This window comes from Pelophylax lessonae (genome assembly GCF_965119305.1).
Source record: "Pelophylax lessonae genome assembly, chromosome: 9".
Classification (NCBI taxonomy): Eukaryota; Metazoa; Chordata; class Amphibia; order Anura; family Ranidae; genus Pelophylax; species Pelophylax lessonae.
This window is the reverse complement of record NC_138776.1, coordinates 236,343,911-236,356,161: the sequence shown is the minus strand read 5'-3', so window position 1 is coordinate 236,356,161 and position 12,251 is coordinate 236,343,911. Positions and strand designations below refer to the sequence as shown.

General features: G+C 44.3%; 1 protein-coding gene across 1 annotated transcript in view; it reads right to left on the bottom strand.

Annotated features, from left to right (window-relative positions):
- RNF20 (ring finger protein 20) overlaps positions 1-12,251 on the bottom strand; it is a 61,966-nt gene that overhangs the window by 48,141 nt on the left and 1,574 nt on the right. The window contains 5 exon segments of the mRNA XM_082269183.1: positions 64-183; positions 4,371-4,373; positions 4,375-4,556; positions 6,795-6,939; positions 8,636-8,803. Of these exon segments, the coding sequence (XP_082125309.1) occupies positions 64-183; positions 4,371-4,373; positions 4,375-4,556; positions 6,795-6,939; positions 8,636-8,803 (618 nt within the window).

The following is a 12,251-nucleotide window of genomic DNA, read 5'->3' as shown; positions in this document are numbered from 1 at the left end:
TTCAATTTAATACAAATATCAATAATATGTTTTTTTTTCCAACAACAAAACTTCCCTGCTGACCTCTTGAGTCATATTTTGGTGCTTCTCCTGTAAGCGGCTGCACACTTCCTGCAAACGCACATTTTCGTTAGACAACAGAGAGCTTATCTCCTTGACAGCTTCTTCTATCTGAGATGGGCTCTGCAAATAATGGAAGAAAACATTACTCCATAGAAAAAAAATAAAAAAACCAGCAATTCTACTACTCCAGTGAAATACAGATTACTCAAGCATTAAAACCGCCTTACCAAGGGTTCAATCCCCACCAGACTACCTCTTACAATGTGTGTGTTTGTCTCATGCTTTGGCTTCCTACCGCAACGCAAAAATATTATGGTGGGTTAAACGGCTTCCACCCAAATGGACCCTAGTATGAGTGTAATAATGACAGTGTGTAGTAACCTTTAGCCAGGGCTTGATGTAAATGATCTTTGTAAACCATGCAAACACCTGCATTAGATTTGGCATCAGCATCCTGCAGCCTTTGCACAATACACCACAATAATCCGTTGTGCTGTAGTTCTTATGTGCCACCAAGGGCCATGTGGATAAGGAGATATATATCTGAGTGATAAAAAAAAAAAATGTAGCTCATCAGTCTGTGGTTTCTCTTTTTACTGTCCAGTCACAAGCTTAGTGAGGGACAAGAGCTTGCAAAACCTGTGTTACCCAACTCCAGCAGAGAAAAATTCAGGTATCTGCCCTGCAAGACCAGGCTGGGCTATGTGACAAGCTGTATTCAATTCAGGACTGGAGGGATAGAAATTCAATTCTTTGTCAGGTTAAACAGCCCCCAGATATGTAGTTTATCTGTATATTTAGACGTTTGAATGAAGTTTAGCTTTGAAGCCAAAAGGGATCCAAGAACTTACAATTTATATTGTGAGAAATCAGCACTGGTAGTTTCAATTACATAGTTACATAGTTAGTAAGGTTGAAAAAAAAGGACATCAGTCCATCCAGTTCAACCTATGGTGTGTGTTTGCTGTTAACCGTACATTGTATACCCTGTATGTTGTGATCTTTAAAGGTGCCCATCTAATAGTTTTTTGAAACTATCAATGCTCCCTGCTGATACCACTGCTTGTGGAAGAGAATTCCACATCCTTACCGCTCTTACAGTGAAGGGATGTATTCCAGAGATAAGTCTATAATCCTTCCACTTTATAAAACTCTGGTCCGACCGCACCTGGAGTATTCTGTCCAGTTCTGGTCGCCAGTCCTCAGGAGGGATGTGTTGGAGCTGGAGAGAGTCCAGAGAAGGGCAACTAAACTAATTAGGGGATTGGAGGACCTTAATTATGAAGAGCGTCTGCAATCGCTTGATTTATTCTCCCTGGAGAAGAGACGCCTGAGAGGGGACACGATAGCAAATTTTTAAATATCTCAACGGGGATCTCAGCTTAGAAAAAAAGCTGTTCAGTCGAAGGGATTGCATGAGGACTCGAGGGCATACAATGCGCTTAGAGGAGAAGCGTTTTTTTAGGCAACGCAGGGGGTTCTTTACTGTTACAGGATTGTGGAATTCTCTACCACAAGAGGTGGTAACTGCGGGAAGTATGGTGGCTTTCAAAAGACTCTTAGACGTACATCTCAAGGATCAGAACATTCAGGGGTATGAGAGATGATTGCAGCCACACACACCTACACAGGTTGAACTGGAAGGACTATTGTCTTTATTCAACCTCACCTACTATGTAACTAAGTGACCCCTTACGTACTTCAAGGTTAAACCGCCTTTCCTCTAGTTTTAGGGAGTGGCCACGTGTCTTATTGTATTCCATGTTTCTTTCTATAATGGTTTCCTTCAATTGGATAAAAATATCAGTACCTAGTGCTTTTTCTGCCTGCACCCACCTGGAAAGAGAGGCACAGCACTGATCTTTAATAATATCTCCTAAAGAGCAGCAATCTATGTACTAGCTAGAAAAAAACGTTCATAGCCTTAGAACATCTCATTCATAAGAAGGGCGGAATGACAATGTCACGGGCTGGCCATACCCAAGTGCTGTTGTCAAGCTGCCAACAACATAAAAATTTCCCTGGTGTGTATTACATCTTAAAATGTCAACACTATTATGTTAGAGCACTACTCCCATGGGATCTGCTTAAAGCGGATTCCCCTGGGTTACCCACAGCAACAACTTCTAGTTTCTTAACACTTTAAGTACTTGGCTCAGTCAGTAAACAGTCCAGGGGATTTGTTTTTTTGTAGTTGATTAGAACTTGGATGGGAGAAGGGATGAGTGGGATACTCCAACTTAGCAAACTATGTACAATCTTGAGGACTTCTATCTATGTTGTATGCGGCAAGGCGACTGCTTCACCCTGCCACTGAAGTGAAGTATTGAATAGCAAACTATTTGGTAGATTACTCTTCAGGGTTCTACTTGGCACCCCCTTTCTCACTGACTGTGAGCTGACCTGTCCACTGACCTCACTGGGCAGACCCCTGGCAAGCCCCCTGGTACTCACGGACACCCTTTTTCTCAGGTAGCTCAGCCTTCAGCTCCACTGTCAGTTTCTCCAGGACCTTTATGGCTCAGCTCCACACCTGGCTCACCAGGCCAACAATCCACGATTCCTTCAGAAGAGATCCAGGCTGATGATCAACCAAGATACCATAGGAGGATCGGGTCTGTTTGAGATTTCCATAATCACGTTTGGAGGTTGGAGGAGGTGATCACATACAGTGGATGTCACTCTCCAGCACGTGTGAAGCTGGAGTTCTTGAAAGCAGAGGAGCTGGAATTTGGTTCATCCATGCCTACTGCTGATCCATATGGACACTTCTGAGGTCTCTACATCCATCTGGGACATCCACCCTATATTCCAACAGCTTGTATGACCCACATGCTATATGGCAGGGATCCTCAAACTACGGCCCTCCAGCTGTTGGGGAACTACACATCCCATGAGGCATTGTAAAATTCTGACATTCACAGACATGACTAGGCATGATGAGAATTGTAGTTCCTCAACAACTGGAGGGCCATAGTTTGAAGACCCCTGCTATATGGTATCTGGGTCCAACTTATCTGGTGAGCGCAATCTATTAGTCCTTATCGGTGTTGGGATTTGCTGCACATTGTGATCACGTCACTTATGTTGGATTTTTTTCATCACATTATCCACTTGGGACTTTCATTCCAGATGGACTTTTTATTGATTTCTATTTGGCTCATATGATTGGACATTTAGTAATTTATTTCACATGTGTCATTTGTTCAATTATACTTTATTGGTTTTAGCGCTGCACATTTTTATGCTTTTTTCGAAGTCCCTAGGTTGCCTGGTGCCTGTGGAGGGGGTTTAGCAGTCCCTTATCTGCTTACTGCTGTTCATCTCTGGCCAGTTGGTAAGAGTCAGTGTGTGGTGGCTGGGCCTGTCACGTTTCTATCTCATCAAGCATCTGGGTGAAGAATCTACTAATCTACTGATTTGCATCCCTTGCAACCTGCATTATTGTACATTATATGGACTTTAATGTTCCTGTGTTAACTAGCGCTACTCATGTGTTTATATAATTTCCTAAACTCACCAGGTCGACTGCCTGTGACCACTTTCCCTTGCAGATCGGAGGAGAGACAGCCGTCACCCTCCTCCTGGGACTCTGCTTCCCGCCAAAGACGCCCTGTCACATGTGCCCTCAGCCTTAATGGTCAATCACAGGATGCACTGCGGTGGTGCCCTCCCACTGGGACTGCCACAAAAGCCTGTGTGTTACTGGCTGGGTTTCCTCCACTGTCCAACAGTCTCCCCTATAGGATACAGTGGGGACACTCCCTCAGACCAAGTGACTCACACCTGGACACATATAGAACAACAGATCAGGCTCCCCTGATAAGCAGATGGAGCAAAACAATGCTTTACCTAGCACCTGTCTAGGAGGGTGCTTCAATGTCAACACATATTTTTGTATTGGGGGGAATTTTCCCTCATCTCCTGTCAGGACAGGAAGTGATGAGTATTCTCCAACCTGTGTGCAAGACAAGATACAGACAAAAAAAAAAACTGTAAAAGGAAGGATTAAAATTCTGACAACTTTTTTGTTTTTCTTAATTTTTCCCCTTCTGCCCAGTGATAAACGCCCCCAACAGGGACAGGAAGTGAGAAAATTCCCCCCTTCTTTTTTCGCCCTCATTTCCTGTCCCCCTGAAAGCATGAAGGAAGGAAGGAAGGAAGGAAATGTCAAATAAAAAGAAAAACCCGGCTGAAAAACCACATGGTACAGATTTCCCCTATTAAATTTCTAACCCCCACTGGAAAAAATGCCAGCCGATTTCCAATTGTTTTTTGCTTCAGCAGTTATCTGTGTAGATTCTTACCTGGACTGTCCAGTTTGGAGGAGAGCTGGTCTAACCGTGTGTGCAGCCGGTCATACACCGACACTATGCGGGCAACGGCACGGCGCGATGACTCCACGCGTTCCTGCAGCTGAGACTCGATCTCTTCGCTGCTGCTGCTGGCCAGAGTAGCCAGGAAAGAGAGGGGCTGGTCTGGAAGCCCTTCACCTACATAGAGAAGGAACCAAGAACAAGAGGTAAGTGGCACAGGACAAGCATAGAGAAGATTTGTGAGAAATCCGTAATACCCAAATATCAAAGTGCCACTTTGATGGCAACCAAATTTACTTTAGGTCATTCTTGGACCCCATGAAGAATAAAATGGGATATCAATGAGGGGAAAAAACCGAATGCAAGATAACTCATCAGTTGGCGTGTCAGTACAGATAGTGGAGATATCAATTCATAGACTTTTCGGAACTTTTTTTTTTTTTTTTTTTTAATAACAACGGATCTTTGACTGGAAAGTGTTTAAAGCGGAGTTCCACCCAAAAGTGGAACTTCCGCTTAAAATAGTCCTAACCGCCTGACATGCCACATTTGGCATGTCATTTTTTTTTGCGGGGGGGGGGGGGAGCGGGTATCTAGTTTTGACAGGTACCTGCACCCACTTCCGCTCGGAGCGCCGCGGCGCCCTGAGCGGAAGTTCTCCTCTCTCCTTCCCTCCCTGCAATCTTCTGGGACATGTCAGAGGTCCCAGAAGATTGCCAGCCAATCACGACGCATAGCGCAACTCGCACATGCGCAGTGCGTACCCGGCTGTGAAGCCGCAAACTGTCACAGCCAGGTGCCAACATCAGTGATGCCGGCGCCGCAGAGCAGAGAGGGAGAAGACCGCGCATCGCTGGACCGTGGGACAGGTGAGTGTGCGGTTAGGCTGGAACTCCGCTTTAATAAAGGGGAATTCTATCCACTGCCCCATTCATGAAAGGAGCAGCGGGGTGGGCCTGGTGACTCATCATTGGGAGGCGGCTGCCTAAACGTGGAAGAGACCGCCTCCTCACGATGACATCACAGAGGAAGATGGCAGTGCAGAACCTGTAACAGCTGCAGCATAAAAGCGAAATGCAGCAGGATAAAGCTGGATCTACCAGGTGGATAAGTATCAGAATGGAGGACAGCCCAGCAAAAGAAAAATGATAGGAGAGTGACGTTCCTCTTTAAAGCGGTAGTAAACCCACTTTAAAAGACTTTTACCTATAGGTAAGCCTATATTAAGGCTTACTTATAGGTGCTATAAATATCTCCTAAACTTGCACTGTTTAGGAGATATTTACAGTGCATGCAGCCGATGACGTCATTCGCGCATGCGCTCTGAAGGAACGGCCACCCGTGCCGTTCCTTCAGAGCCCTGTGCCGTGAACGGCGGCTCCCGCACGCATGAGCGGTAGTGATGTAAATCGCACCTTTGGCCAATCAGATGGCCGGAGGACGCGATGCAGGAAACAGGACGGCTGACATCATAAATGTGCAAGCACCGTGGCAGTTGCAGATCAAATACAAGCAGCTTCCTTGGCTGTAAAGGATAGTAGGGTTTAGTTCAGCTTTAAAGCGGTGGTAAACCCATCGATTTAACAGTTTAAAAAAAATAAATGCCGGAAATGGTTGTGCTTTCAACAAAGCTGATCACATGTGCAGCAACATTGCAGTTGAAAATTAAAGCGGTGTTTCAGCCTCCCCCTCCAAAAATTAAAAGTCAGCAGCTACACACACTGTAGCTGCTGACTTTTAATATTAGGACACTTACCTGTCCTGGAGTCCAGCGATGTTGGCACCGCAGCCGATGTTTCCATCAGCTGTCGGGTGCTGCTGCCGCCATTGCCGATAAGAGAACCCGGCAGTGAAGCCTTTCAGCTTCACAGGCGGGTCCCTACTGCACATGTGCAAAGCCCGCTGCGCATTCGGATTGGTTCGGCAGCGAGGGAAGGAGAAGGGGGGGCCAAACTTTAGAGGGATGGCGCTGCGGCGCCGTCTCTCGGAAGTGGGGAAGGGTACCTGTCAAAAACAGAAAGGTGCCAAATATGGCACCAGATGGGGGGGGAGCACTCCAGGGTGGAACTCCGCTTTAAATAGAAGCCAAGATAGCAACTTCCTTGGCTAAAAGCAATAGAAGGGTTTACATCCACTTTAAGACTGTCAGCAGATCGGCCTCTACAAATTCAGCAGTGCCTAAAAAAAGGAGAGCAACTGAGCATGTGCAGTGCAGGGGGAAACCGCATTACTGGATTTTAAAAAGTATAGGCAATTATTTTTATTGTTTTACATAGCTATAGCTGCAAAAGCGGAAAGCCTGAAGTCATCTAGCAGGACTTCATTTTCTAACTAAAGTTCCACTTCAAGAAGGATAAAGAAAGGAACTTTTCTTATGACTGCAGCTGCAGGCTTATATAGGATGTAAACAATCACCTCTCTCACTGTCCTTGCGTTCCGAGTTACTGTCAGAGTCTGGTTCTGGTTCTGGAATAATTAAAGCTTTGCGTTCGGAGAGAAATTCCCCCAGGTCCTGGTCCAAGTCGTAACGTCCCAAGAGGATACGAATATTCTCATCAAACTGAAAGAGCACAAAGAACATACATGAGCTATACAGCTTTGACAGTAGAGACCAAACTGGAGGCAGTCTATCAAAAAAAAAAAAAAAAATTATATTTATATATATATATATATATATATATATATATATACATATATATCACACACACCAATTTTGTATAGATGCCAGTCAACTACGTTTCATACATTTATTCTACATTCTTGTAGAGGGATACTTGCATCTTATTTCCCAACCACAACCATCTACCAAAGTCAATACCAACAGGACTGAGGACCAACCAATATTGAGAAAAATTGGGTGGTCAAAAAATAATGATGATGATCCTTTTGATATTAATGCCAATGATTATTTTAAAAGGGAAACAACACACACCTCTGAGGAGCTCTAACTGCAGTCTCCCATGCAGGGAGGTTGATCTGCCCAATCTGCTAAATCTGACTCTGGGATTACATAAAACTCAGATTAAGGATAATCAAAAACCTATTCTGATGAAAATAACTATATCACTTGCTTAACTATTGAGTTATTTAAATGTAGTGTAAAACAGCAACAAATTTGTATGGGACTTTATAGGTGCGACACAAAGCTGAACTAGAGGATCTTATTTCATTAAAATTCAATATTAACAAAGAGCTAAAATATTATGTTCACATAAAACATCTACAGGTATAACCCATATAATATGGTCCTTATGTTCCTAGCAGCATTTTTTGTAGATCCCGACAAGTTTCGCCCTGTAATTGGCCTTCCTCAGGGGACGCTATCTGCTTAGAAAAACAGCCTTCTAATGAATACAAAATACACTGTAAATAACACACAAACATTCATAGATAGTTTTACATGTTCAGAAAAAAGTACACAAGTGTGTATTGGTACTGATGATCCTGTATGCTTACCCTGCAATACAGTAATATAGCTTGAGTCTATTGGGACTGATATTTAATGGATCATATGATGCCAGTTCCATCAGTGCAGAAGTATTTGAGTGTTTTAGTTTAAGGCATTCCACTAGTTAGAATTAAATCACTATATTTGTTTTTTTAAAATAGAAACAAATTTCCTTCTCTTTTAAAAAAAAAAAAATTGATCTGATGTTCCCCCACCAAAAAAATGGTAGTGTTTACATCTGCAAGCCCTTTTTATTTTTTACACCTTGTTTACATTATTTTTCTTTGGCAGGGAAAAAAGATACAATGTTTGTCTCTATTCAGAGCAGAAAAAAAAAATAAAAAATACAGGGGAGGGTTGTACTGTAACTAATCACAGTGCTAGCCAATCAGAGGCTATCACAGTGATCAGGTAATCAAGAACTATCCCTCCTGGTTCCCAACTGTTAGCACAAGACCCGAGAACCCGGTCTCTGTGCTAGAACCACGGAGAGCAGTGCCCTCTCAGCACAAACATATGTACTTCCTCAGGGAAAAGACCCACTCGATGGAGGCCACATATATGTGTGTGATTATATATATATATATATATATATATATATATATATATATATATATATATATTTTTTTTTTTTTTTTTTTTATTATAATTTTTTTTTTATAATTAAAGTAAATATAACTATTTCATTTAGCAGCAGGATCTCATTAATACAATATGTAACAGTAAACATGTAAAAGTGACTTACAAGTTCACTATGTTGTCAATTCAAGGATTGTGAATTATTTTGAACATAAAAAAAGACACAGACCTGGCTCCAGTAACGATTGATAATAAGAAGTGACGCATCGTCTGTGGCCTGCCGCTTCTCCAGGGTCTCAATGCGGTCTCGAAGTTCATCCTCTATGGCCTGCCTCTGGTCCAGCATGCCAGCCAACTTCTTATTCTTCACCTGCAGGGTACGTAGGTCCTGCTCCTCCTGAGGAAGACAACAATGTGACATATAGAGGACACTTGTCATTCTGTGAAAGAAGGCGTAGCTGGATAATGAAATGGGCACTGGCCTTCCCCCCCCCCCTCCCACCAGTCACTGGCCTTCCCCCCCCCTCCCACCAGTCACTGGCCTTCCCCCCCCCCTCCCACCAGTCACTGGCCTTCCCCCCCCCCCTCCCACCAGTCACTGGCCTTCCCCCCCCCCCTCCCACCAGTCACTGGCCTTCCCCCCCCCCCCTCCCACCAGTCACTGGCCTTCCCCCCTCCCCTCCCACCAGTCACTGGCCTTCCCCCCCCCCCCTCCCACCAGTCACTGGCCTTCCCCCCTCCCCTCCCACCAATCACTGGCCTTCCCCCGCCCCTCCCACCAATCACTGGCATCCCCCCCCCCCTCCCACCAGTCACTGCCCCCCCCCCCCCTCCCACCAGTCAGTCAGTCAGTCAGTCAGTCAGTCAGTCAGTCATTCTCATTAGCACCATGTCAGGTTGTAAGTGCAAGGTGTTAGGTACACGGAGGAGAATAAAGGGAAGCAAGAAAGTGGTAAAGCTTAAGAGTAGAAAATTTGAAAAATAAACATGCGATGACCCGTCTTACATCACACTCTCTAATGCTCACAATAGCAGGCCTGGACGTTTAGGTTGAAGGATTGCTGGCTGTAACTTGGAGATAATGCAAGGTAACAGAAAAATGGCCAAAAAGATTAAAACGTGACAAGGCGTAGATTACCTTCTCTCTCTTCCCTTCTCTGCAGAGATGTCTTCTGAGACTAAAATCAGGGTCTGCAATATCCAATCTAACTTTCAAACACTAATCTGGTAAAATGTAAACAGGGTGAGGGTAGAACAGGAATCAGGCGAATCCTGAACTCTCAGGAAAATGCTGCAGGGAATGCCCCCACATCATGGCAACACACGTGATGTGGTCCCTGTGTGCAAGGTTTTGATTTTTCATTTATAGACTCTTATTGGGGGTGCCATAAATATCCCAACCTCTCTTAAAAAGCATACCTATCTCCTAAGGCAGTGATGGCGAACCCTGGCACCCCAGATGTTTTGGAACTACATTTCCCATGATGCTCAACTATGCAGTAGCATGCACTAGTGCTGCAACGATGCGTCAACGTAATCGATTACGTCGGCGTGCGTGAAAGGCGTTGACGCGTCACGTCCCACGCCCCCTGGTCTGCACTGGGAGGGGGGCTTACTAAGTGGTCTGTACTAGGTGGGAGGGCTTACTGAGGGGTCTGTACTAGGTGGGAGGGGCTCTGTACTGGAAGGTGGGGGCTTACTGAGGGGTCTGTACTGGAAGGGGGGGGCTTACTGAGGGGTCTGTACTAGGTGGGAGGGCTTACTGAGGGGTCTGTACTAGGTGGGAGGGGTCTGTACTGGAAGGGGAGGGGGCTTACTGAGGGGACTGTGCTGGAAGGGGGGGGCTTACTGAGGGGACTGTGCTGGAAGGGGGGGGCTTACTGAGGGGTCTGTACTAGGAGGGGGCCTACTGAGGGGTCTGTACTAGGAGGGGGGGGCTTACTGAGGGGTCTGTACTGGGAGGGGGCCTACTGAGGGGTCTGTACTAGGTGGGAGGGCTTACTGAGGGGTCTGTACTGGGAGGGGGCTTACTGAGGGGTCTGTACTTTTTGTTATTCAAAGGATTAATTAGCTAATCAAAAAAAACACTCAATTAAGCAAAAAATAAATAAAATAAAAATAATCGCTAGATTAGTCGACAGACAAAATAATCGTTAGTTGCAGCCCTAGCACGCATGAGCATCATGGGAAATGTAGTTCCAAAACATCTGGGGTGCCAGGGTTCGCATCACTGTCCTAAAGCAAGCTATTATGGTATAGGATTTGGCATTCACCAAGTTGATAATAATTACACACCTCTGGCACATTGAAAATCTTGCTGAATTCCGATGGAATCCTGATCCTGGGATTACTTATCTTTGTCACATTATAAATGAGGGACAGTTGAAATTTTTCCAACAACTATACATTTTGTTGCTTTTATGTAAGGCAGGAGGTCAACCCCCAATTTGAGTCAAACCTGGGTGACCTTCCTGATCACCCAGCGATTCCTATTGTCAGTACTACCTCCTCACAGAACTATTTCCCCAAATTTGACCCTTGTTGATCACCCCAAAGGCTCTTGCATACTCCAAGAAATCAACCTGGAAAAGGGAACTGGGTCCAGTTGAGAAGTGGGAGGAAGCGCAGGAGGCTCACAAAAGTAATCTCTACCAAAATGTTTGATTAATTTACACATATATACATCCTTCATAGTAATACTGGCATTGGGTACAGTATGTTCTATCTAAATATGAGCCCACTTGTTCTCTATGCCTAAAATGTCAGCGATCCATAGGTACCCTCTGGCATATGCTAAGGGACTGTCCGACAAGTCAGGCCGTGTCCGCAATTAGGCTCACCATACAATCTCTGTACACTCAACTTTAGATCTACCAAAACTATGTTATACGAGGACCTACCTAGATTATCCAATCAATCTGTATCCATTCAGGCAGGCCCTTGTAACTACATACCTGTTGGTAGATCTGAAGAAGATTGTACAATCCAATTTTAATCTGTGTGGTGAGCTTTAGGTATAGTGGGAAATCTAGAGCTAAACGAGTGATTCTATCCTCCTTCAAGAAGTATTAAATTGCTTGAAAGGTGATAGCCAAACAATGCATGTCTGAGTTACCCTCAACAACCGTACACTGGATGGATGGCATCAATGCTAAATTCCAGTATGAGAAATGAATGGTCTGTATTACCCTCAACAACCGTACGCTGGATGGATGAAATCAATGCTAAATTCCAGTATAAGATATTAATGAATGTCTGCATTACCCTCAACAACAGTATGCTGGATGGATGGCATCGATGCTAAATTCCAGTATAAGAAATGTCTATACATTCATAGAGGCTGTCTTGCCAAGTTCCATAAAGTTTGGGACAGATTATTAGCCGAGGGCCTCGCCTGCAATGCTCCAGAGTAGCTGTCCCTACCATTTCTATATGGGATAGATCTGATGCCCAACTCACACTCATTTCCTCTACTTCATCAGTATTAAGCTACTTGTTCTGCACCCCATCCATAATAGGAGGAAAACAGTGATGGTCCTTGGTGTTGGGCTGTGTGTGACTACATAGACAAGTACTTTCTTAGGTTATTTTATTTTCTCGGTTAATTTTTTCCTATCGCTGGTTGTATCAATCCTGTTTGGAGTTCCAGCTGCTATAACTGCAAAGTAAAATTCACTCTTTGAGATTATACAGTATATGTTTTGTAAAATCTTAAAGTAGAAGTCCACCCTAACACTAAAATCCATGCATCTACAGACATCCACGATCTAACACTAACTGATCTAGCCCTGTAAAGAAGAAATCATTATAGATAGCTTTTTTTTTTTTAGCCGATCGATCTGACC